Source organism: Centroberyx gerrardi, chromosome 14, assembly GCF_048128805.1.
Source record: "Centroberyx gerrardi isolate f3 chromosome 14, fCenGer3.hap1.cur.20231027, whole genome shotgun sequence".
NCBI lineage: Eukaryota > Metazoa > Chordata > Actinopteri > Beryciformes > Berycidae > Centroberyx > Centroberyx gerrardi.
The window spans coordinates 14,678,980-14,705,514 of NC_136010.1; the positions used below are offsets into that span (position 1 = coordinate 14,678,980).

The window sequence follows — 26,535 nt, forward strand, 5'->3', positions numbered from 1 at the left end:
GAGCGGGGGCCGGGTGGTTCCCATGTCTGCTCCGTAAGAAGCTTCTCACAGTTTGGTCTCAGGTGCCCTGCTCTGTGACCACATATCACGCTTCCCTTTCACAAAGGTGCTTTCATAGCTCAGCATTTACTGTTGTGGATTTCTGTGTACTGTAGCTGTAACCATGGGGTGAGGGCATGGTTCAGCATAGCCAACTAGGCTAATCTTTTATGGCACCCTGGTTTGGTTTTAACTGATAACCCAGATGGACTGCACTGTACTGTACAGTACGCATGCTGTATGTGTCCTCTATCTCAGCCCGCTCCCTGGCTCCATGTGAGCTCAGGTGGCCCGGGTGAGATAAGATAACTCTCTACTCGCTCCCTCCTGTTTGTTTCACCTTTGACCCTTCGACCTCCCGCCTGCCGTGTGGGTCCTAACGATGTGGAATGGTTTGGCGCAGGACAGTGAACATCTAAAGGCAGAGAAAGTGACTGAGGCACTTGGACTAGATTCTGAATCACAGAGAAATAGACACAGCTCTTCACTGACCTACTGTAGGAATGGCATCTGGCTTTTTACAGTCGTCACTGGGTGAGGTGTGGATCTCTCACATACTGCAGTAGGTGTTGCTAGCAACTGTTACCTGGCTAGACTAATCACTGAAAGAGACTTTGGTTTATAGAAAAAATAGGGCAGCGTCTGTCTTGGGGAGTGGTGAATGCTTCTTGTTGTGCTTGATAGTATTTTGTGACGTGAATTATTATATCTGATTGTTTCACTGATATCTATGTAGTTTCTTCTTCAAACTATGGAATTAGATTTTATATACTGTATACACCACCCATGCTTAAGACTTTTTTCAGTCCAGTAAGGGAAGTTAAGTTGGCTTCTGGGGAAAGTTGGGTTCCAGACTGGTTACTCAGCAATGGGTTAGATCAGTTCTTTGTACCGTTGTGCTCTGGTCTGAATCTTAATTAGCCACAACCATTAACTGAATTTTAATGCTTCCTCTCCTTCACACCCCTCTTGCAAAGTTAAACTCTCCCTAAATACATCCTCTTCTGGTTGGAGGAACTACAACTTAATTCTTGCTCAAATATTATTGCAAAAGCTGATGTTGAAGTCTGTGGATGCAATCATGATCGTGACATACGAGAAAGTTGCAATTTATTTTTCCTCAGCATTTCCAGTCAATGAACATTTAGTCTGACAGCTGTGTTCTGATGTTGTGTTGTGCAGCAGATGTGATTGACCAGTGTGTCAAGTTTAAATAGTCTAGGGAGTTTATGCAAATTCACACTCTGTCGCTGACTCCCACAAGAGCCTCACACCTGGTTTTGAATGGGCTTGTTACTATTTGTTTATGAGGGTCATAGTCAACTTTTGGTCATACAGTACATGCACAGTGTGTATTGTAATGTTCTTAGTCATTCGTAAAACCCTAAACATGTCAGTTCGCAGATGATACAATTGCAGAAGTGACAGCAGGATCTTAGTCATACTCAACTCCATACATAACTCAAGTCAATAGCATTTTCCAACAGTTGAATACTACTACATACTTTGGCACCAGCAGCAGTTGTGCTGAACAGTATGGGACATAAAGCTCACCTGGTGAAGGTGTGACAACAGAAAATTAACCCATGACAGGAGGTAACACAACACTAGTCCAGCCCAGCAGTGGGCGCACTGCTGGTCAACTAGGCCACCTTTCTTAAGAAGCTATCTGTAGCTCCATTCCATGGTTACATAACCAAACTGAAGTCTATCTGTGTTTTGCATGTATGGTAACTTGGGGAACATGCACCTGGACCCTGGAGAGGGCATGTTACCCTGTGCAATAACAGGAAGGAACTTTTGCATTAGAGTTGATCTTACTGTCTCTCTGTCTGTGTCTTATTTTCATAACCTGTTTGAACATGAAATTGAAGACATTGTTATATTAGTTTATATTCATTGCAAATGCAATTGTTGAGACAATAACATTGATGAGTAATGCTTGTAGTATGGGGTGTGTACTGGTGTTCCTCTGTATAGTTTAACAAGTAAAATGAGAATCCCCGTCATAACCGAAAGCTACTGTATCATTTGATGAAGCTAAATTGTTTATGATGATCATTAAGAGACCAAATCATTAACTTTTCACGTGTGTCTTCCTTTACTCTGTTTGAGTGCAAAAGTGTATACCGCAGCAAAACAGTGATGGCGAGCTCTGTTGTGTGTTTATTGCATTACAGTGGAGGTGGTGAGGGATCGCTGGACCGGCTCCTCCCCTCAGTAAGCACAGGACTGTCGCCAAGGAAAAGGACCACCAGCCAGTGTAAGTCTGAGCCTCCTCTCCTGCGCACCTCCAAGAGAACCATCTACACCGCTGGACGCCCTCCCTGGTACAACGAACATGGAACCCAGTCCAAAGAGGCCTTCGTCATCGGTAGGAGGCCCAAAAGACACGCACGCCACAATATAACGTTGATGTTTGTTTTTTTCCCTTCCATATCTTTGTTACATTAGGAGTGCATTGGCCCAGAAATGGGCAGCAATACATCAAAATATTCCTTAAATACTCCTGAAAATACCACCAAGTGTCTCGAAATAAACTCACAGCAGACCATATTTTATGAAACTACATGTATTTTGTATTTTCAAAACGCTGAAAGCACACCAGTGACTTCTTAACACTGATGGGGAAAAAAGTATGTTGGTATTTTAAACACTGTCCTCATACAAGTAACAAGTATTGTAATATGTGTCTTGTTACAAGTTACATGAGGATTTTGTGCATAAATAGGTAGTTCAAATACATGACATGTATTAGAAGTACTGCCCATCCATGCATTTTACTGTACTACCAATGTCTTGTTTACTGTCCAGATTTGAAGTGAGTAGATGAAGATCTAAAGTGCTGTGTCCCGAATATCTAACGACTAAACCCTGGAGCCTGGTCACTTCTCAGCTACTGACGGGAATATTTACTTTCTTGGAAATGGAGTAAATTAGAGGAGATAGCCTCTATAAGCAGATAAGAGGTGTCTTTGTTTAGAAAGACAGATAAGCAATCACCATATTTACCACTAATGGCTATTGACAAGCTCATTCTGTGCCATTATTGACATTTTAACTGGACCAGAGGTGGTTCAACATTGCTGCCGAGGAATATTGGAGAGGAAAGTCTGCCTTGCGTGAGAGAAAAGGAATCTCTGAAAACATCTTAGTCTGTTAATGGGGTTGTTTACCCTGAACACACTTGCCTGTACATGCTAATGATAGCCTGAAGCTGCCTAGGGTTTCTTGCCAGACTAGTATGTTTCCACCAAGGAAAGGTATTAACTATATAGTATTGCAATGAGAACCCATCTGTAAAAATGATTGTATGTGTTTTTGTCCATTGTACACATTCTGTCTTAGGCCTGTGTGGCGGCAGCGCTTCAGGAAAGACCACCGTAGCCAGGAAAATCATCGAGGCTCTAGATGTCCCATGGGTTGTCCTACTCTCAATGGACTCTTTCTACAAGGTGTGTGTGTGTGTGTGTTTCAGTGTATAGGAGTGCGTGTGTTGTAATCTGAGCTTAGGATGCTAGATGCCTATATCTAAGAATACATATTGAGTTGTGTGTGTGTTTGTGTGTTTGTTTTTATAGTGTTCCAGCTGATTTTTGTATCCTAGAGATTCAAATCTTGACATCAGCTGATCCCACATGAGTCCAAGAAATCGCCTGTCCCTTTTAATGTTACTTCATCTCTGTCTGGCCTGGCTGCTAACCCCTCACTGTCCTGGAGGGTAGGAGAGCGAGAGAGCGAGAGAGAGAGAGTGTGAGTGTATAAGACAGAGAGAAAGAGAGAAAATAGGATTCTCTTTGGATCCCTGAGGGAAAATGAGGATGAGAGGCGGGACTGAAGAGAGAGGAGAGGGAAGAGATAACATGTAGAAAAAAATCCAGCATAGTGACGAACGAATTGGGGAGAGAGAGACGGAGAGAGGGAGAGAGGGAGAGAGCAATCAACCAAGAGCCATCAATCTTGCCCCCCCTGCACCTCCACCCACTCTCTGGTTATGTAATGCTGTCACAATCTGACAGCAGCGATTCAGACTGTGCAGAGTAGGAGGAATTTACCAGGGGCTGACCAATCGCACTGTAGCCCTCGACAAATGCCAGCCACCATACTGCACCTGCCATTTAGTTACCAGGGGTTGGCATCCAAAACCCGGCCTGTGGAATTGTGTTCTTTTGAAATCCATATCGTCCGCTTCTGTCATCACATCGGCTGTGAGAAAGCTACATATTTCACTTTGACAGCAGGGGCTGTCGCATGTTTACACCATAGTTGCACCCAGAGGGGCCTGTGATACCGGTTTATTATACCGAGTCTGTGATTGGTTCACTTGAGAAGGGGGCGTGTGTGTGTCTGAGAGTGTGCCAAATACCAGGTCTGGAGTTTTAATGCTCGACCACCTTCAGGACACACACACACACACATACACACACACACAACACACACACACACCTCCTGGTACAGACGTCACAGCGGGGTATGATGTTCTCATCCCGCCTAAATTTAGGTCCCCTGTGTGTATGTGTGTGTGTGTGTGTTGTTTGGATAATGCTCAAATAAAGTATGTGCTGAAGAATTATTTTGTCACTGTCATGTGAAAACCTTGTGACTCCAGTTTTGGTGATTTTCATGTTTTCACTTCAGTTGAAGGATTTCATGCTCCTCTGTGGGTGGAGAAAATTCAATGACGCCTTGTGTTCAAAACCCATTGAATGGTGGCAAAGATAAAAACAAGCCTGTTTTCCTGGAAAGCTGACATTTTGGAGATGCAGGTTTTCATCTGACAGCGACGATTTGAGCGTGTGCAATTATGTGCTTGAAATGGATTTATCATTTTACCACTCATGATTTTTTTTATTTGGATTCTTTTATTCTTTTCTTTTTTTGAGTATTTTATTTTCCATTTTTCAGAATATGCTGTAGAACATACAAACTTATAAGCAAACACAACGCTGAAAAAAACAAAACAAGGTAGAGACATTTAGACCAATTTCACGAGAGATAATTTGGTCAGAATCACTTCATCATATCTGTATTATACCTTTCCATTGTTGACAAAGGCAAGGTTTCAGTGTAGTCAATGTAAGGCTGCCAAATTTTCAGAAAGCAGTCATATTTCTTCCTTAAAATATATTATGTAGTTTTCTCCAGGGGTTCACATCTATTAATTTCGGAGAAGTCCTATTGAGACGTTATAATTTCACTTCCATGTTACTGAAAAGCATTTTTTTGACCACGCAAAGAGCTATATCTATAAACTTCATTTTCATTGTAGAATTCCCCTTAAAATTTCTGCTAATGTTAGTGAAGATTCTTGATATGCACGTGTGAATGTGTGTGTGTGTGTGTGAAAGAGAGAGAAAGCGAGAGGGGGGGGGGGGACAGACAGAAAGTGACAGACGGTATTTGCTCAGGAAATTACATTGTGATGCACTAGGAATGCATCATCGGCGTGGCAAGGTTGCTGTAATGTCATTCCGGCATTGTGCGCCGCTCTCGTCCTCAGGTCCTGTCCCCGGAAGAGCAGAGTCTGGCTGCCAGTAACGACTATAACTTTGACCACCCCGACGCCTTTGACTTTGGCTTGCTGACGCACACGCTGCGCAAACTCAAACTGGGCAAGAGTGTGAAGATCCCAGTGTATGACTTCACGACACACGGGCGACAGAAGGAGTGGGTAAGGATGCATGCACACGCGGAAACACGTGGTAATGTAAGCTAATGAGCTGCATTTCAGAGTTGCTGCAATATAATCTCAGTTTCTCGATTACCTAAGAGGGCTTTAATCTCCCTCGCTGGAGGTTCGGAGTCACATTGCAAATCTGCTACTCCAGATGGCCACTGACAAACCATTATCGTGATTTCTGTCTAGTTGTTTTTATTTTTCACTGTCCCATAACTACAGTTAGATGTGCGCTGATGAAAGTCACTTGTGTTGATTCATTGTAACGTTGTAACTCAGCACTGTATATTATACTGTCTGCATGTCTATGTCCTATGAAGTGTATGTGCTGTACATTGCACAGCCATTTATGTACCCTATGTAACACTGTCTATGTCTACAGGTATTTTACATATTGTAATTACCATACCATTATGCATACCACGATGCATGAAACGATTTCCCGCACAGGATGCAGTTCATTCAGGTGTTTAACAGATGCAACATGCACGTGTTTCCACCACAGAAAACAGTGTATGGAGCCAGTGTTATCATCTTTGAGGGAATCATGGCCTTCACAGATAAAGAGCTGTTGCAGGTAGGACAAGGTTGTTGTCCACTGACTGTCCCACGTGTTGCATTGGGGTTAGACTGATGTTTTTCTGTGCATCTGGTCAAACATGTTTTTCTGTGTGTCATGTAGGGGGTGACTTGCTTTACAACTGCTAACCTGTCTATGCTGCCAAAAATGACAAGCTTAGCAAGTGATTTAGTCTTGCATTCACACTTCGTCAAGTCTATCTTGCTTAGCTCGCAGGTCATATTTCTGGTTTGTCAAGAAAAGAGAAAAGAAATGTAAATGTCACTTGTTTCAAGCAAATGTCTTTAAACAAGTCATATATCATGACACAAGTGAAAACAAAATTATCTGCCGCTGCAGTTTGACCTAAAATAGCTTGGTAAAGCCAAATATACATTCAAAAATATATATATTTAGCTTTTTTCTCTGCGTAAATGTGTATTATAAAGCGTTAGGGTCAGATACATATTTTTTCTCTGTGTTATGTTCTCCTGTCAGTTGCTGGACATGAAGATCTTCGTGGACACGGACTCTGACATCCGCCTGGTGCGGCGGCTGAGGCGGGACATCACAGAGAGGGGCCGAGAGATCGAGGGCGTCATCAAACAGTACAACAAGTTTGTCAAGCCAGCCTTTGAGCAGTACATCGAACCTACCATGCGCCTGGCTGACATTGTGGTACCACGTGGTGAGGGCATGTTGTTTAGTTATATACAGATTCACCAACATTGCAGACATGCACTGCTCAGTACATTTCTCTGTTACTGCTAAAAAAAACACCAACTCTTTCATTTCAATCCACAATGCAACAACAGCCCCAATAGTCGTGTATGTTGTGTTTTCAAATTGGTTTACTTTTCTGCTATTTTACTGGCGTTCAACTAAATAATAGCCAGCGTGTGCTTTCAAACATACGACCATCACTCGGAGAAACCATCCAGTGTCACTTAGTGTTTGTTTCCCGTCAGGTGGCGGCAACATGGTGGCCATCGATTTGATCGTGCAGCATGTCCACAGCCAGCTGGAGGAGGTGAGGGTTCACCCGTTCCACAGTTCCTTTCACACACACACATACACATACATACACACACACACACACACACACAAACACCACCACCACCACCACAGGGAAATAAATTTGCCATGCCAGTTTAATAAGAAAAGCCCATGCCAGTTCAACACTAGAGCCATTCATCCTTCCTTCCTGGTGTTATCAGGGAAGCTCATGTGTTCGGCTGTGTGACTCAGCACAGCATACTTGTAGAACTGAAAGGATATTTGGTAAAAGGAGGACCTAGAGTCATAAGGAGGCTAGTTGGAATCTACATCTCAGTATATTGTCAGGAATTACAAGCTCCAATACCCCCTCTAGTGGATAGAAAATGCACTACTCAATATGAAAGATGAAATGAGATTTTAGGAGGATGAATGTGCATGAGCACTCTGGGCTTCTTCAGTGAGATTGAATGGAAAAAGTTCAGTTGATAGAAATTAGAGCTGCACAGTTATGGCAAAAATGACAATCCCAATTATTTTTCTAAATAATGTGATCACGATTATTAATCACAATTAATCAGTTTCGGGAAACACAATTATTTTATTGCACCTTAACATAGGCTATATTTGCAGTATTTCTCAAATTAGCTGCAGCTACACTTGTTTTCACTCTTACTCTCTTACTCTTATTTTGATCTTCATTTACAAAATTCAAGTAATAAATAATTACTACTTTATTACTTTAGGACACAGCTACAATCCTAAGGCAAACTTTGCAGAAAAATTTGTACTCGTTTGTCGTCATCTAGTTTAAAGCCAAAGTATATTTGTACAGACGATGATCCACTTTTAGAAACTAAAACAACGTGTTCATGTTCAGACTCGGGAGAAGGATTTTCCTCTCTATAACATTGGGTCGTTCCATTTTGTTCCACTTTGCTCGTTGCTGCATTTTTCCAAAGATGGTCTGCATGTTGCCATCCAAAGGTTGTGATTAGTCACACGTAATGTAAGCGCTTCATACGTCACACTGGGACTTTCAGAGGAATGGAAAATGTAACACTTCAATGTCACTGAATTGCATGATTATTAATTGCGGAAGCATAAACCCATGGTACATGCTGATCTGCCATTAACTGTGCAGCCCTAATAGAAATCCTAGTAATGTATGTTGTTGGCCACCTATGTTTGCTTTTACTGTTCATGGCACCGGGATGTGAAGCTGTTTTTAGCCTATCAATACTGAAACAAAGTGTGGTGTATTTTAACTGTGGATTTGTTGTGTGACATGCACTAATTGTCATCAAAGGCACATTTTTGCCAGTGGGGTGTCCTTTGTGCCACAGTTTGCAGTTTGCTCTGCCACCCCCCACCCCACCCCACCCCCCCCATACATACACACTGCTCATGGACTGCTCTCTCACTCTCCTCCCCCTTCTCCCCCTCCCCCCCCCCCTCCCTCCCCAATCCCTCCATGGCTCACAGCGCGAGCTCAGCGTCAGGTAGAGTGGCCTTTATCCTATCTATCATTCTCCCCGCACCATCTGCCCGGTTCCCCAACCGCCCCAGCCCCTTACTGGGAGGCAGAGAGGACGGGGACAGCAAAACCAACCTCTACCTTCCACTAATCTGCTGGCTGCCGGGGGACAACACCAGGAGGCGCTCTCTCTCTGTACACCGAACATGGCTAATTAGTGACTATTCGTAATAGTGTGAGAGACTGTGCCGAAAATATCAAAAAGTCAAGACCTAGTCCACGCCAGCATGAAATAATTCTTATTATTTATTGCACATGATCTGTCTAAATTAGTGAGTCGAGCTGAGATGGAAAAATTTGCAGTGGTCTGGTGCAGCCAGCATTTGATGTGAAGATGTTGGTTTTCCCTCTCTCTACCTTTTTTTAAAAAAAAATGACAACTCACGCCCTTCCTGCCTTCTGTGTCTAAAAAAATGCACCAATGAGGCAAGTCACTGACCCCTCTTTTCAGCCCCAAAAAAAAGAATAAAAGAGAGAGAGAGACTATATGAGAAAGCAAGAGAGAGGAAGCTCTTGCTACAGTATTGTTGTTTCGTACCTCAGCCACAGAGAAAGTTTCCAATACCCTACTACAAAGCGCTGAGTTTTTCCATTGAGTGTGTCGGCCACAGTAGCTGAGGCAGAGAGCGAAAGGAAGTGAGCTTGGTGTCTGTCTTTAGACACAGGATGTATTGGGGCCCGTGAGCTGAAACGCCAACCTTTACTGTTCTGCTCATTACACTGTGAAAGAGTGACAGCACACACTAGCTTGTGCACCTCCCACGCACACACACACACACAAGACAGTACACATATTGGATGCACACATGCACGGGTGTGTAATTCTGGCCCGAACCAACTTGTTTTCTTTTGCGCCCCAGGATCTGTAAAGATCTCCTGTCACTTACAAACTCTTGTTTCACAATGTCATGATACCTCTGAGTGATAAACACATTATTGGACTTAAAATGTCAGTTTAAATCTGTGGTGAGTGTATTGTAAGGGGCGGCATTATCAAGTCCCAGCTGTCACACTTTTCACTGTGTCTGATAATCGCTGCATCCCTTCATCCCCCTGATGTTGTGTCTCTGTTCTCATTTTTCCTCCTCTTATCTGTTGTTTTTTGTCTTTCTGTGTCTCCTCTGTTGTGATTGTTGTTGTTGTTGCTGTTGTTGTTGTTGTCGTTGTTGTGTTTCGTCGAAAAACTCTTCTCCCCATAGAGGAAACTTCGCTGGGATATGTGAGCAGATTTGCTATGATTTCTCTTTCTTTGCATCTGGCTAATGTATATCTCAGTGACATCTTGGATACTGTAGATGTTTGGACTCATGGTGTGATGTCAGTCAACATGACTGGATCACTGAGCATTTGCACCAGTGTGCTTCTTCCTCTAGCACCCAGGCTAGATCTAGACTAGATACCCAACCCTAATGTCTCTGAGTGGAATCTTGGGGAATGATTACAACTAATAGAGACCTATCATGGAAAAGACCCATTACACAGTGGAACTTTGCCTCATTTCAAATCTATGTCAATTTGATTTGCTTTTAAATTAAATTTTATTCTAAGGGACTGCCGAGAAACTATGTAGTGACTTTTCCATAAGCACGGTCTCGGCTGTTGTAATGTTCCACTGAAATGCTAAACACTGACTGACACCTGTGTGCTTTGCCCTTTGTGTGTCTGCCTCTTCCAAAGTAATCATATTACAATGGTAACACACATTTCCATGGTCAACTTTGCCTTCAGTTGGTTTTCTGCATGCAACGTGTATTTAGGTGTCTGTGTGTGTGTGTGTGTGTTTACATGTGTATGCGTGTGTTTATTGTATGTATGTGCATTTATTTTATGTGTGTGCGTGCACGCTTGTGTGTGTACTTGTGCACATACAGTTCGCGTGCGTGCAGAAGAGTGTAAATTACACACGTGTTTATGTGTATTGCAACATGTCTGTGCGTCCTCCCTCCTCTCCTCTCCTCTCCTCTCACCCCCACCCCCACCCCCCTCCAACCACCCACCCTACCCCATGTTGCCGTGGTTACAGGGCGGCCCTGGCCTCGGCCCACCAGGCCCAGCCCCTCCCGCAGACCCTCAGTGTTCTGGAGAGCACACCGCAGGTGAAGGGCATGCACACCATCATCAGGTAGGCCTCATCGAGCTCGCCTGTCAAAAGGTTGAGAAACCTGAATTGTTACATGAACTATAATTTCCCTAAAAGCACAAGTCAGTTTGAATCTCTCTTTTCCTAATCTGCATGTTTAGAAACAAGGAAACCAGTCGTGATGAGTTCATCTTCTACTCCAAGCGGTTGATGCGCCTGTTGATTGAGCGAGCGCTCTCCTTCCTCCCCTCACAGGTGCCACAACATACACCGACACTCACCGTTAATTAATTCATAACACTGCATTAAGGCTCTCCTATCCACTGTATTAACACACTGAATTGTTAGATATGGAGATGGAGACGGTTAGTAAGAGAACGGAAGCGTGAGAGAATTGGCGGATAGACGGATACCGACAGACACAGCAAGACAGTGAGATAGACATGTCATGTAATGGAGACAGAGCACTGAAAGATAAAGGCTGATGGAAAGAGAGTTAGTGTGAGACAAACAGGTAGACATGCAGAAAGAATGGCACGAGCATGGAAACTTATCAATTCACCACAGTGGAAAGTTCCCATACTTTAACCATACACCGTACGAATGTACATAAAACACACACACACACACACACACACACCATGAAACAGAGAGTGATAGCGTGACACTCCCTCTGCCTCGTCTGACTGACATTTTGTAATCCAGCTTGTAGCTGGTCACAAAAACTCTTTTGCTGACTTTTGCACAATACAGCATCCTGTGATCAGCATTGCACTCTCACTACAATGATTTTAAATCTTATCTCTGCACAGATCCACATAGTCCAGACGCCCCAGGGAGAGGATTATGAAGGCAGGACTTTCCACGGGAAGAGGGTGAGTGAACTCCATTTATGTCCTGCCATCTCCTCAACTGTTTTTTTTTTTTTTTTATATTCTAAAGAGTGTTCAGATGAGTTTTGTCTCTACTCAAGACTTCAAACAGATGCAATTAACCTTTGCTTTCTTTGACTTTTTTTTCTTTTCCATAGATCACAGGCGTGTCCATCCTGCGGGCCGGGGAGACCATGGAGCCGGCGCTGAGGGCGGTGTGCAAAGACGTCCGCATCGGCAAGATCCTCATCCAGACCAACCAGGACACGGGAGAACCAGAGGTACGCAGTGTGGATTTTGGAATCTAGACCTCAAAAGCTGTAGCTGTAGGCTCTTGTGTTGAACTGTGTAAAGCATTATAGCATCACTGCCTAGCATAAACCTTCATCCTCCCAAAAAGTTAACACTGAGAAACTTAATAGAGAAATGTTGTTGTTTTTCCCACACTGGTGTCAATTCTTTATTAATATTTCACAATGCCTTATCTGTAGTCTGGCATGGTCCCTGGGTTTTAATGTATTTTCTGCATGCCAAATACAAAGTCCATTCCAGGAAAAAAATAGAAAAAATTGGCGGTGAAGAAGATTTCTGCAGAATGCCACCAATAGATACAGGATGTAGCTGGGGGTCATGTATGTCACTTTTTGGTAGTAACCCACATCCTGTCTATCCTCTGTGCTGCCCCCACCCCCTCACCATTGCCCAGCTTCACTACTTGCGTCTACCTAAGGACATTGGTGAAGATCACGTGATTCTGATGGACTGCACCGTGTCCACTGGAGCTGCTGCCATGATGGCTGTGCGAGTCCTGCTGGTGGGTGTGCTTCATGTGGTTTTTTTTTTTCCTAATCCAGAAGTTGAAGTGGTCCGTTCACAAGAAATCCAAAGTATTGCACATGTGTATTCACGGGCATGTGTTCGTTTTCAGGACCATGACGTTCAGGAGGATAAGATCTTGCTGGTGTCTCTGCTGATGGCGGAAATGGGAGTCCATTCAGTGGCCTACGCTTTCCCGCAGGTCAAGATCATCACCACCGCTGTCGACAAGAAGGTCAATGATCTCTTCCACATCATCCCCGGCATAGGTGAGTGATGTTGCTGGGAAAAGGAGAGGAGAGGGTGTCACATTTTTCCTGTCCATGACATGTGGAATGCTCAATTAATAATCAATCAATCAATCAATCAATCAAAATACTCATATTCATCCCTCAAGGTGCAATTCAAGGCAGCGAGTTCACAGACAGCAAGGCACCGCAATATATAATCATTCATACACTTCTACCAAACTGTTTGAATCTCTGGTTTTACCCATTCTGACATATGCTGCTGCTGTTTGGGGTTACAGAAGCTACTCTTGTGTTAATGCTGTCTTTAACCGAGCATGCAGATTTTATTTAGGAGTTGGTAAATACACCCCAACTGCTGCCATACAGGGTGATATGGGTTGGAAAACTCTATGGCAATGCCAGTGGTCATGTATTTTTAAGAATTGAGAGGCTTTGTAGCATGCCTGATAGTCGACTCCGTAACCGTGTGTTTCTGTGGGCTTCCCGATTGACTAATGTAAAAAATGATATGTACACGGTGAGAACTTTTTTTAGCTCCTTGCATGTGTCCCACCTTGCCCGCACAGATAGAGTCTATTCAAGAAATGACTTAAAGAATTTTGACATTTTGACAGAAGACGTTCATTCATGAGTGTCTAAATTTTATAATGCAATACTAAGATTGTTTTATATTCTTTGTGTTTGTGTGTGTGTAATATGACCTCTATTTTTTGTGTGTGTGTGTGTATGTATGTATATGTGTATCAATGTATCTGTACGAATGTATGTACTTATGTGTGTGTATATTTGTGTGTATGTATATATGTATATACATATGTATATATATATATTCTAGTATTTTTTTATGTGTATTATTTTTAGCCTGTGTCTCATAACTCTAAATGAGTGGTCCTCAATCTCCTTTTTTATTGGGGTACTGTGTTTGTTGCTCTGTTTGACCTGTATGTTGAGGAGTGACACATAAATAAAATTATATCTATCTATCTATCTGTCTATCTATCAAAATACTCATATTCATCCCTCAAGGTGCAATTCAAGGCAGCGAGTTCACAGACAGCAAGGCACCACAATATACAATCATTCATACACATAAAGAGAAAAAGAAAACAAGATATAAAATAGATTTACTTTCATTTCATTTCATATATTTATTTTTAAACAGAGACAGTGCACATTAACTGACCCCTGGGTAAATGTGCCAGTGTTAGCCAACTGGCTAATTTTCAGCTGTAGTCCCTGTGGCCAGATGTTATTGGCCGGAAACTGTAGTTAAAAAATACATATAAAAACACAACATGTAATCATCTGTACACATGCAGGTACAGTGCAGATAGACAAACAGGACAAATATGATACTTCACCTTTCAACATCAAACATATAAGCATAAAACATGCTAGTTTCAATTAATGGTGTTTTCTGCTGTTTGTTTACCTTGTAGGAAACTTTGGGGATCGATACTTTGGGACAGACGCACCCCCAGACTGGAGCGATGACGACATGGATGAGCCCAGTTACTGATGAAAGGACTGGCAGTGGACTCACTTATTTGGGAGATTCAGGGCCGTGCTGCTTGGAGGACAACAGGAGGACAAACTCTTTGCCTCTGTTGGGCCGCGACATGCAAGGGCCCAACAAGACGCCCTGCAACACAAACTGAGATCGCAACAAAGACGCTGACAATTCACATTCAGCACGCTGGAACTTTTACAATTATATTATTTTATCTTATGTATATGCTGTTGTGGACAGTCGTTCTATGAAGGTTGAAATATTTTTATATGTACAGTACGTTGGAATGGCCAAATGTTTTATTTTGGTGTTTTAATTGTGACAATCTCTGTGTTGGAATTGTTTGCAAAGATTTTATTTTGAAAGAATGTATCTCGCCTTAAGCCGTGTACTGTGGAGGACACAACTGAATGTGAATTTGCACGTACCGTAAAAAAAAAAAAAACGCATCAAGATCATCAGTGGTTAATTTTTTTTTATACACCTTCCTCACAACTTTGGCGAAGTAAAAATAGAGACATACAGTCATGTTGTTTCACTTCCCTGGCCATGAGCACTTTCTGAAGGACTCTTCAACTGGAAAACGTGTAGGTGTACCTGCTTTTTTTTTTTTTTTTTTTTAGCTCTTTGGTTCCCCCTCTTCCTTCTCTGTGGATTCTGACCTATCCAGCTGAAGAGAGTGTTGAAAACCTTTTTTCATAATACAGCTAAAAGTTGTGGTGTATATTTAGCAGCAAGCAGGTCCTTCACTTACATACTTTTACTATGGATAGTCCTGACCAGTCGGCACGCGGGTTGTACATCATTTTGCTTATATGGAAATGGGTCAACTGCATTTTACAAACACACAGAGTAACAATGCTTCAAAGTGTTTATTTCAGTCTCACTAGTCGAGACGTGTACCTGCGTATTTCAGGTAATAAATGAGATTGAACCTAAAAAAAAAAGGGCTGTTGAGTTGTGGAGACACGTGAACTCATATAACATTCACACATTAAGTCAAGAAGTCATAAGTCATAAATTCTCCAAGTCCTATTAGTGCCTGATCTTTTTACTTGCCCTCAGTACAGCAATGACGACACTGGCTACTTAAGGTTGGTGCCTAATTAATATCACCTTGTTCTTTGGGGGATATTTTTGACAGTTACCATCTGCCAGACATGGGGTTGCACTCCAGGACGTTCATTAATGTTTTTATTTGAGATTATGTTGAAGTGACATCAACAGGAGATGAGAATTTGCCTCAGAACTAAAGATACATTTTGATATCATTATTTTGTAACTTGTCTGTTAAGTGAATATGATGTTCTCTTCTACATATTCAAACTAAATTATTATTAAACAGATTGAAATACTGTTGACAGTTTGTAAAATATTTTCAGCATTGCCATGCAAAACTGTATCATAGGGATTTAAATTTCTCAGAATTTCAGTTTTCATCTACATCAGTAAGACAAAGAGACCTAAGGGGGAAAAAACACAGATAGATGCACTGAAAATTTGACAACTACTTCTGTCCTGCTCCGTTCTGTAATTTGTAGTGTCGGCTACAGGTAACTACTGTAGGCTTAACATTACTATAAATGCTATGGTCCATGTAATCACCCACTATGTGCTTACTGCTGAATAAGATCCTGAGCAAGTGATTTTGACCTGAAACTCTATTGATTCTGTTAGCAGCCTCAGTGTTTAGCCTGTGTGCTGTGCTGTGTTTACCTCTTCTGCTGCATGTTTTTTAATTAAAGCAATAAGTGCAATGCAGTTATTAAATTGCTGAGAGAGTGCATTATTTCCTTCATGTATCATTCAAATTGTATTATCCGTGGAAGAAACTTTCAGCAGTTTTTTGCGACTGAACCACAAGCTGTACAGTAGTATGATGATTTACAGAGCTGCCGTAACCGTTTTCTAACCGGAGGTCATATCTCAGTCATAGCATCGACTCACCGTTTGCTTCAGGGCTGAGAAGGCATAGTCCTCAATTATGAGCCACATTAAAGTAGACTTGTCACCGTTTAATTAAGCCACATATTGTGCCTTTATCTGTTACATTTCAAGACAGAAAGAGAGGTTTGATACACTCTGAAAAGGAACAGGAAGGATATTGTGGTTGTCCTCTTCTCATGGAAAGTAACCTTGATATCTTCTATCACTTTCCATAATTATCACACTGACAGCTGTCAAAACGTCAGCGAGGTAAAAGTATGATTGACACACATTTGATGAGGCTGATGGGCAATTACAAACCAACAGCCTATTAGGCAGACATTGATCCACAAGAGGCATCTGACAGAGGAAAAGTGAGAAGGACAATCAAAAGACTTAGAGGTAAGAATATAAAGAAGCCTGCTGGTCAACACTAGCACCTTTATTTTATATTTTATATTCCTCTAGTATTAGAATATACTAATAGTAGTATCTAGTAAAAGATACTCTGTCAGTTACTTTGGTATACGTTTACAATAAATAAAAAAGTCAGCATGCCTTTGGGTCCTGGACTGTTAATTTAGTTCAGTCAAAGTAACCACATTTTGTATTAATGCATCTACATGCACACGTGTGCGCGCAAACACACACACACACACACACACAAACATAAATTAGTTCTATGTTTCTTGCTTGATGAAATTTGCCTCAAGGGAGTCTTTGAATTCAGTGCAGATTAATTTTTATTTTCAGTGACAAAATGTATGAAAACTTCATATTGGTCCCTTGAATGGAGATGTCAGTGGAAAGTTTACCACCAGCACCGACAAACAGGAAGATGGTGTGTACGTACGTGTGTGTGTGCGTGTGCGTGTGTGTGTGTGCGTGTGTTGCATCCCCATTGGTAGTGCAGTGCCTGATGAGGTCACAGCCTAGTGAAGAGTGCAGGAGTGGCCGTTATAACCCAGCTACCTGTGGCTTTTCATCCTCGTCTCACTTTAGCTTTGCTCCAGGTTGCTGTGCCGTCTCCCTCCTGCACCTTCACTCTGTCTCGTCTTCAGATGATGAAGATCGAGAATGATTCGCCTCGTCTGGGTCTGAGGAGTCAGAGGGTCTGCCATGTGGGTAAGGAGGGTGGAGGGGGAGAGTTTCAAAGCTTCCGCTCTTACAGAGAAGAGTTCACAGACTTGCCACAATTTTCCATTATTGTAATGATGCGTAAAAGATGAAAGGGAGGAAACATAGGCAGTAACTTTATTCATGGTTGTTATTTGTTTGGTTAATGTGCTGTCTGGCACTGAGTCTGCGTCTGGATTGTTAATGTAAAGTGGTGGTGTGAGGCGGCCAACACCGTGGCATAATGCAGATAGTTCAGGATGAATTATTCAGATGGAGAAGTATTTCTGAATCATGTGAAGAGGGTTTGGATTAGTCTAGTGAAGAGGGTAAAGTATTTTTTCTCTCTATCTCTCTCTCTCTATCTGTGTGTGTGTGTGTGTGTGTGTGTGTGTGTGTTCCCTTGCGCATACATATGTGCTCTCCATCTGCATAGTATATAGTGAGAGTAAAAAAATTCTTAGAGACTGGACTGTCCTCATAAAGTCAAGCCAGAGCCAGGGTGATTTAGATGTTATCAGTATGAGATGCAGTTTGTGCATTAGTTTCTTGGGCTGAGTGTTTAATTGCTCTCTGAGTGGTTTCAATGCAAGTTAGCTAGCAACACAAAAGCAGATGTGGTGTTGACCCTCTTTTATTGAGCTTAGAGTCTTCTGCATGAGGAAGTTTGCACAAACACGAGTCAGATATTTTGTTCAAATTAACTTATTCATTTTGTGAGGTGTTGCGGGTCATTGGATTGATGGAAAACCTCAGTTTTGATTATATGAGACAGAGAATACTTTAAAATAGACACAACCACAGTATCCTCCCACTACTATGAACATTGAGACCTATTCAGTTTTTAATTGGAGGGAGTGGAATGAAATTATATTACCAAAAATTAGCAAAAAACTAATTTGACCAATGGAAAAGAAAAGAAAAGTATATATTCTCAATTTTCTTGTCATTGAATTTTTAAATGTTACCAATTTCCGAAGTATCCAAATAGAAAAGACATGCAGACTGACAGCCATGGCATTTATGGCGCCAAAATCTGAACGTGTGTATGTTTTTAATGTAGCATACAATGTAAAATAGTTTACAGTTACAGAGTTGCTGTATTACCTTGATGTATACATTTATTTACTCAATAACCTTACAAAATACACAAAATAATAGAATTACAGCTGATTTACGGAAAGGAAACAAAAAAGCAGTCAAAAGGAAATATACAAAGACAACCATGAGGCGCTGAAGATGGGCAATTTTGGTTAAAATTACAGTATCTTATTATACTTTTGTTCCCTATAGCCGTAAAGTTCATTTTGATCCATGTGAAAATTGGCATTAATGCAGAAGACAATGCTACCCATCTTCATATCCCCCAAAAGCTGCACATGTATAAATGTATAGACCTGAATAGTGTCAATTGAAGAAAATATTTCACATCCTATTTACTATACAGGTCATTTGTTTGTGCAGGGGGTCACGCTCAGTGATGACACTGTGTACCGAGGCTCACGGAGCAGCGTGTCCCGGCTTAGCTCCTGAGTGGTTCTTTCCAGGACTGTCCAACTTGAGAATGGTGATTTGAGGCTCAATCTCAGGTTCGTCAGCCCATGAAATGCTAACTCACCTCAGCGGAATATGAGGAGGAACAACACCCCAAAACCTGCCTGGACTGGCTAAGACTCACCGAAGCTAAATCACACTGCATCTCACCAGATCACATGGGAATGGAATCGCATACAAGGCATCAGATTTGTTAATAATTATTTGTATGTTTTGATACTCAGACAGCAAAGTTTTTAAATGATCTGCTTGTCAGGCACACGACTAAGACACATTTTTTCAGTAATTCATCAATTGTGTATTTGTGTGAATCGTGTGTATTTCATTTCATGGCTGAAATGAACCTGACTACACCTCTTGTTTGTTTGTCTTAACATCATTGCGGCCCTCTCTTATCTCATACTGAATCAGATTGCATATTGCACCTCTGCTCTATGGAGAAAACAATCAACAATAACAAATTACTACAGAAGGTTGTGGAGGGTTTGTTTTCTCTGCACATAGAGCTCTGCTATCATACTTTTGAGACATGCAGCAGCAGCAGCAGCAATCACAGAGAATTCAGTTTATTCCAACACAACACAACACAACACTGCTTATTTACCAGCAGAGGGAGCAATGCACACACTAATCAGAGACTCTTGCTACTTGTTTAGCAATTAATTTGGTTATTTTGACTTTAATCACATTAGTAAATCTTCTGAATCACCCCTGAGTAGCAGTGGTGCAATATGTTCAAAGATGGCACCATGAAAAATATTGAAAATAAACTTCTTCAGAGTCGCTTCACATGCTGTGTCAGATGCTTTTTCTATCAGCTGTCATGAAGCAAACACCTTGCAGAGCTGAAATGTTATATTGTCTAAAAAAAAAGATTGAGGTAAAATGATTATTTTTGTCAAACGATGACGCACTTATCCATGCTAAGACTTGATTCTTTGGTCCCATGCAATAATGAACTGTAGTTTTACTGTTGATCCTTTCTTATTTGACACCTGTAGAACCCAGACGGCTGCTGATTGCAGTTATATGTTTTTTCTCATATTGTTTCTGGAAATATATTTTACCCTTCACTTGCTTCTATATTTTACAGTGTGTGTACTGGAATTATTTTTGCTATCACAGACGTAATCTCCTTGCGCAGGTTATATGTGCTCAAAAAGCTAAATGGGTTAAGAATAAAATGAGAGTTTAGAAATTAGTCATTGCTTATATAGAAAAATTTGAAACAAAATGTAATTCAAAGTGCTTCACGGATTTATCTTGAATACAATAGACCATAATAAAATCAGTTCTATATCACCAAGAAGCAAAACAAGACATGAACGCATGTTTAAAATGATAAATGAAATACAATAAAATCAGAAAATAGATTTAAAAAAATAAGATAATTAACAGGGCAGAGGGATGCTCTATGTAAAAGTTATGCTAAAAATAGCCTCATCTTTTTCTTTAAAATGTCCACAAACCTAGTTTCTAACAAATAGACTGCAGCAGCTATAACTATAAGATTTAGCATTCCACAGAAAAAATAAAAATACACACTTCTAGTCAGTGGTGTGCACAGATTCTGTGAAGGGAGGGGGCATCATTCTCTAAAAGGGCAACTTGTGTGTCCTGGTGGCTCAGTTGGCAAAGCGCCTACCATGTAATGCAACGTCTTTTGTTTGAATTCAGCCTGGAACATATGTTGCTTGTTACATCCCATCTTTTCTGTCTCTTTTCACCGTGAACTGTCTAATAAACCAGAAATGCCCAAAAAATATTTTTTAAAAGGGCACTTCCTTGGAAATGCGAGAGGGGTCCGGGGGCAAGATGCTCCCCCAGGAGGAAATTTTAAAAATCTGCTTTTAAAAAGTCATTCCTGGGTGAGATTTGTTCAGTGGCATGAGCATACCCTTTCAAGGGAGAAATGTAATATACTAGCATTTCTGACCTCTCAACAAGATTAATATGTAATCCCATCTAAAAATTACATGTATAAAATGAAATGCAGTGTGAAATTTAACAACTTTGAGAAATCAAATAAAACCCTAACAAAGCATTTGTTTAGCAAGATAGCTTCCATTTCCATTTTCCAACAACTAAAAAACAAATGTTTCCATCCAAGATAAAAAAAAAAAGAAAAAAAAAAAGCACTCAACCAGTATTAGTATTTCTGGATTATGTCACTGGGTTTATACAAAATAGCTGGTGTTGGTATTCAGTAATTGAAATTTCCACTTTCATCCAGTTGCACTATTCTGTCAATATGAGTCAATGCTCATCTCTTTTTACCCTTAAGATTTCCAGGTGAAACAGCACTGTGCTGCTGAAAGTGAAGAGGCACTTTGAGAATCACTTTATTGACCGTTTGGCATACTATTTTAAAAATATAGCCAAAAGTAATGATACAGTTTATGGGGTAAAAAATAGACAAGTGAAATAGATCTAGGCACACAATTTTTGGCAGTTTTATTTCGTCCAAAGGAGCTACAAATATTTTTTTTCTGTACAGATTTGATAAAAGAAGAGGGCAAGTGTCTTGTGATTTTATGGAGAGGATGAAAACATTCATGTGGCCTCAAATGCTGCCCAAAGTAAGCTGTTGAAGAGAGGTAAGGCATGTGCACCATAATGGAACTACTGCAGTACAAATGCCCTTCAGACTGGATATAAACCCCTTTTAGCTTGTAGCTCCTCGGGTGATCAGTGTTAGCCCCTTTAGAAACTCTACATCTGTCTTTCAATCTGAAAAGGGACCTAAGACAAAAGGGCAGAGGCATGTCCCCCCCCCCCTGCTTTCTTCAATTTAAAGGACAATGGAGTATGTGTTACAATCACAGCAACTTTTTGATTTCATACCATAAACACTTTCACAAAATCTGAATTAGACTAGTCTGGGTTGCATTAATCTTATCAGGAGATCTGTGTCACAGCTAACTGTAGTCATCGCAGGTTTCACTTGCCCATGAAAATGGATTTGATTACTTGCTGCCATGCATGCACATGCACACACCAAACACGAACACCCTTTCAGAAGAAAATGGACGCGTGGAAAATGGACCGGAGGAGTGTGTGACCCCAGCGACCTCTCTTTCATCGGGGTTAAGGGTCAGATTGGGATCCAGCTCTCAACGGAGAGATTAAACCCGGTCACCAAGGTAACATTATGTGTAACCGGGGCGACCAGGGTCACATCAGGGAGCAGTGACTCTTATATTACGCTGACTCTAATATTATGAGTGGAGAATGAAATTATTTTTTAATATACATTTTGTAAAATTATTTTTGTTACGTTTCAACTGCCTTTGTGTGTTTTCGGTTTAATTTGACTGTTTCTAATAAAAATGCACATTAATATGAACGTGTCTGTCCATTATCTGAATTAATGTGACGTTTACAGCACTATTGTAATTCTAAAACATATTCTGTGTGTGTTCATCCCGGCTCACCCGGCCCTATAACCTTTGTTGCCTGACAGCGCTATAGGTCTGTGAGTCAGCCGACTAGGGTTGATGTGTCAGGGTCGAGCCGCCTGGGGTCAGTTGGCTGGGAATGAATGAGTGAGCATGTGTGGGGACTGAAAAGCCTCATCATGGTGGCCAAGAGTGAGCCGAGGCGGCTGAGATGCAGCAGCGCCGTCAGAAAGCCTCGGTGAGAGAGTTCAGCTCAGCTCATGTGAGCAAGGTAAGGAACAGAGAGGTACGGTGCTTACATGCGAGTGCACATGTGAAGAGCTTCGTTCCAACCATTGGAAAAAAAAAAAAAAAAAAATGCAGCCTACTCAAGTCAAGTCAAGTCAAGTCAGGTTTATTTATATAGCCCTTCATCACAATGGCATGTCTCAAAGGACTTCACAAAGAACGAGCCTACTGTTACAAAATGATGGTTGGCATGAAAGTTAAGCACATTATCAGTTATTTTTGTGAGTCAAAACAATGTTTCAGAGGACATCTTTTGAAATACCGACTGATGCAATTTGTTGCCCCCAAAATGGATATATAGCACATGCTCTAAAAATTATGCAAGGAATGCTGTGGCAAACTGTGTTACGAAAAATCGACTAAGTTGTACTGTATGAAAATGATGTGAGGTGCAGTCACGGAGGCTAGTGCTAATGCGGCACAGACGCTTTACAAATAGATGCATGATGGCGGACCTTTACAACAGCGATCACTGCAGATGTCAACAAGCGGCCGTGCATCTGTGTGTTTGTCTGTGTGTTTGTCTGTGTGTGTGTGTGTCGGAGGGTTAAAAGGTGTGGTGGGAGCTGTGAGCTGAGGTCAGTTAGTTCCAGCCTGAGGAGAGTGCCGCCGCGGCCTTGGAACAGTGTGGGGGTGGTTCACTTCCCCTTTCCCTGCCTCGCGGCTTCCTGTGAGTGCTATAACCGTTAACCACACCCTTCTCCCCTGCCCTCCAACCCCCCGCCCCCACAACACACCAAGCCCTAGACAACGCTCCGCTCGTACAAAAAAACTCTCTCTCTCTCTCTCTCTCTCTCTCTCTCTCTCTCTCTCTCTCCTCTATTCCCTGGCCAACGACTACACGCACGCACTCCAACAATAGCCCTCTTCCCTCATAGTAGTCACACCTCTCTCCGCTCTAATCCTCTCCCCACCCTGACAACAATCTCCCTCTCTGTCTCTCTCTCTCTGTCTGTCTCTCTCTCATGCTACATGCCTGACAGTGCTAGCTCATTATGACCCCGCCAGCTAATTATAAAGATAAGTTAGCGCGCGCGCGTGTGTGTGTGTACGTACATTTGTGCCTTGAGCCACTGTGGTTACGCAGGTAGGTTTGTGTGCGTGCGCAAGTTGTTCCCTGCCACCTTCTTTTTTTCTCAATGCCGGTTTCTCTTCTTGTCATCAACCACACACACGCATCTCTTACTGAAAGATATTCTATAGATGTTCTGTGTGCTTAGCAACAGTCGAGTCACTACTGAAAGGTGGCAGTGAGCGGATTCTCCTGCATTTCCTGTTGTCAAATGAGATGGAATAACATGTTTTGGTTTTTTCTTGATTGAATAAGAGGTTGTAAAGGGAAAAAAAAAACGACACAGCATGAAAAAATGTCACCGCAATGACTACGTTAGTCTATCTCTTTCAACATATCAAGAACAGTCATGCTCTGATGATCGGCCACAGCCATATCTCGCTGGTTTTAACACCTACAGTACCAGCATTCCCGCTACTCCCCGTCAGACATTATGCTGCAGAAGAAGAGAATTCTGAACGAGATCTTCTGTGTCAATGTGTACGCGAGTGGGCGTATATAAGCTTGTGTGGTCTGTGGAGGGACAGAGGAGATAGTGTGTGTGTGCGTGTGTGTGGAGAGGTGTGTGTTTGTGTTTGTGTGTGAGTATAGTGGTGGATGGGGGGGGGGGGGTAGGAGGGGGTGGGGGGTGGGGGGGTTGGGGATGGGGGTGGGTGAGGTCCACTCCTCTAAAGGGAGTGCTGTTCCCGTAGGGGAGAGGAGGAGTGGGGTGGAGTGCATGAAGTGAGTGTATGTGGGGGAGTGAGTGTGGGGGCAGCTAGGCCATCTGGACTGCGAGGCTGAAGAAAGAGAGAGAGAGAGAGAGAGAGAGAGAGAGAGAGAGAGAGAGGGGATGATAAGAGAGAAGGAAGGAGGGAGGATGGGAGAGAGAGAGAGAGAGAGAGAGAGAGAGAGAGCAGAGAGAAATCGAGGGTGTGAGAAGAAGGATGGAAGATCCAGAGGTACATGAAAAGGAACGGGAGGGAGGGAGGCTGCACGGGGAAGGAATGTTGCTCGTGGTCATAACGCCGAACACTTCTAATACTGAAACATCCTGCAACTGTTATTGATTTGACAAGATCGAGAGACAATGCACTGAGTGTGTGAACGCGCATGATTTATGTGAGCGGCGGTCTATGGAGGAGATATTTGTGTTCTCTCTCCACTGCTTCCACTTACGGTGTTTGCTGTAAAGCGCTCTCCCTGGAAAACAGCAGCCGCTCGCAACGCTAGCCGAAATGACATTCAGTTATCAGAAAAGTGCGTATAATCGTGTGAATAAGACAGACTTGAGATCCACGCTGCCTTGGAACTGACAGTTTACAGTGATGTAGCAGATATTCAAGGGGAGCTTGTATTTTGCTGCTGGTTGAGAAGAGAGAAGGCCTTGCTACTGTCCTTGGATGGTCAGACAACCCCCCCCCCCCCCAACCCCCCATGAATGGGGGAATGAAGGAGAGGAGGGCTAGGACAAACAGAGCCAGTGACCTGAGGAGGGAGTGTCTGAGAACCTTCCCAGCATGCATCAACAAGAAGGTTGCTGAGAGGACAGAAATACGAGTCAAAAAAGAGAGAGGCAGGGAGAGAGAAAGAGACAACGCAGCGAGCGAGATAGTAGCCGACACAATGCAGAACGTGTGTGTTGGTGTGAATCCTCTTTGTCCAGCCATGTCGCCCTCTGACCCTCGCCTCGTGTGTGTGTGTGCGAGCGTCTATTCTTAGTCCTAAATGATCCCGACAAAAGCCTTCCTTGTGTGTACCCTTATCACCCCCCCCCTCCCCTTGCTTCTCCCAGACCCGCATCATCACCCCCTCACACCCCAGTTGTCACTGGGAGACAGCAAAAGAAGATTTTGAAACTCACACACACCGCTCCCCCCCCCCCCCCCCCCCCCCCACACCTCCCTCCCTCCTTCCAATAAAAACCATCTCCTGACTGGTGCGTCCCACGCCTTAGCCAGTCAGCCTCTCCCTCTCTCCCAGACTCTGAAATCTGGGAAATGTTTTAACCCTGTCCACCCTGTCCTCTCCTCCCGGAAGAGTCAGCGGGGTGTGGCGGTGGAGGAAAAGACTTATCAGATTATCACCGTGATGAATCTCCCCTCTCCCCTTTCTCTTTCTCGGTGCGTTTCGTGATATAGCATCCGGCCGTCACACTCAGATCGGCAACAGACACTCACACCGCACCAGCATATTGAGTAATGACTATCCCCCACAGAAACCCCTCCTCAGCATGCACACAATCAAACTGGGATACTTACACATTACAACCTCCTACAACCGTGACCTCCGCCCCCATCTTCCTCTAACTCTCTCCCATTCTCCCTCTCCCCCTCTCTCTCTCGCTCTCTTTCTCTCTCGGTCTGCCTCTCATTCTCCTTCGCCCTCTATCTCCACGGCTCCTTCTCCCTTTCTCTCTCCCTCTCTCTTCTTGCCTCATCTCTTTCTCTTGGTGGTGTAAGTAAGCAGCTTAAACACCTACAGGGTGTGACATCGGGGCCCCACGCGCCTCCGAATGCTGTCAGTGCGGGCGGGAGAAGGCGGCGCTGAAAAGGAGAGCGTTTCATCCGTCTATTCTCTCCCTCCCGCTCTCCCTGGCATCGACGGCGTGAGTGTGGTTAAGGCAAAGCCAAGGCTGTCCCCTCACATTAGCCGGGGCTGAGCCAGACAAGCCGTCATCCCCCCACTACTCTCCTCTGCTGCTCATCTCAACCCCCCCCCCCCCACCACACACCCCCCCCTCACCCCCCCCCCCCCCCCCCCACCCACCCGCTCCCCATCCTCTTTCCTCTCCTCCGCTCAGCTCTGCCATGGGCACCGGTCCCCAATCTCCAAGGTGATTATGACAAAAACGAACGATCCCCC

At 42.9% G+C, this 26,535-nt stretch overlaps 1 protein-coding gene across 4 annotated transcripts in view; it reads left to right on the top strand.

The window, feature by feature from the left end:
- Nucleotides 1–16,107, top strand: part of uckl1b (uridine-cytidine kinase 1-like 1b) — a 20,035-nt gene extending 3,928 nt beyond the window's left edge. For 2 of the 4 annotated variants that reach the window (XM_078288156.1, XM_071899330.2), the window contains exons 2-15: nucleotides 2,220–2,413; nucleotides 3,388–3,494; nucleotides 5,540–5,710; nucleotides 6,222–6,293; nucleotides 6,774–6,963; nucleotides 7,244–7,305; nucleotides 8,757–8,773; nucleotides 10,832–10,930; nucleotides 11,050–11,143; nucleotides 11,701–11,763; nucleotides 11,919–12,041; nucleotides 12,467–12,574; nucleotides 12,689–12,845; nucleotides 14,267–16,107. In XM_078288156.1, the coding sequence (XP_078144282.1) occupies nucleotides 2,220–2,413; nucleotides 3,388–3,494; nucleotides 5,540–5,710; nucleotides 6,222–6,293; nucleotides 6,774–6,963; nucleotides 7,244–7,305; nucleotides 8,757–8,773; nucleotides 10,832–10,930; nucleotides 11,050–11,143; nucleotides 11,701–11,763; nucleotides 11,919–12,041; nucleotides 12,467–12,574; nucleotides 12,689–12,845; nucleotides 14,267–14,346 (1,537 nt within the window). In that variant the 3' untranslated portion in view covers nucleotides 14,347–16,107. Of the gene's footprint in view, nucleotides 1–2,219; nucleotides 2,414–3,387; nucleotides 3,495–5,539; nucleotides 5,711–6,221; nucleotides 6,294–6,773; nucleotides 6,964–7,243; nucleotides 7,306–8,756; nucleotides 8,774–10,007; nucleotides 10,028–10,831; nucleotides 10,931–11,049; nucleotides 11,144–11,700; nucleotides 11,764–11,918; nucleotides 12,042–12,466; nucleotides 12,575–12,688; nucleotides 12,846–14,266 lie in introns of all 4 variants that reach the window. The other 2 variants (XM_071899327.2, XM_071899328.2) reach the window with 1 other exon arrangement.
- Nucleotides 16,108–26,535: the final 10,428 nt, after the last annotated feature.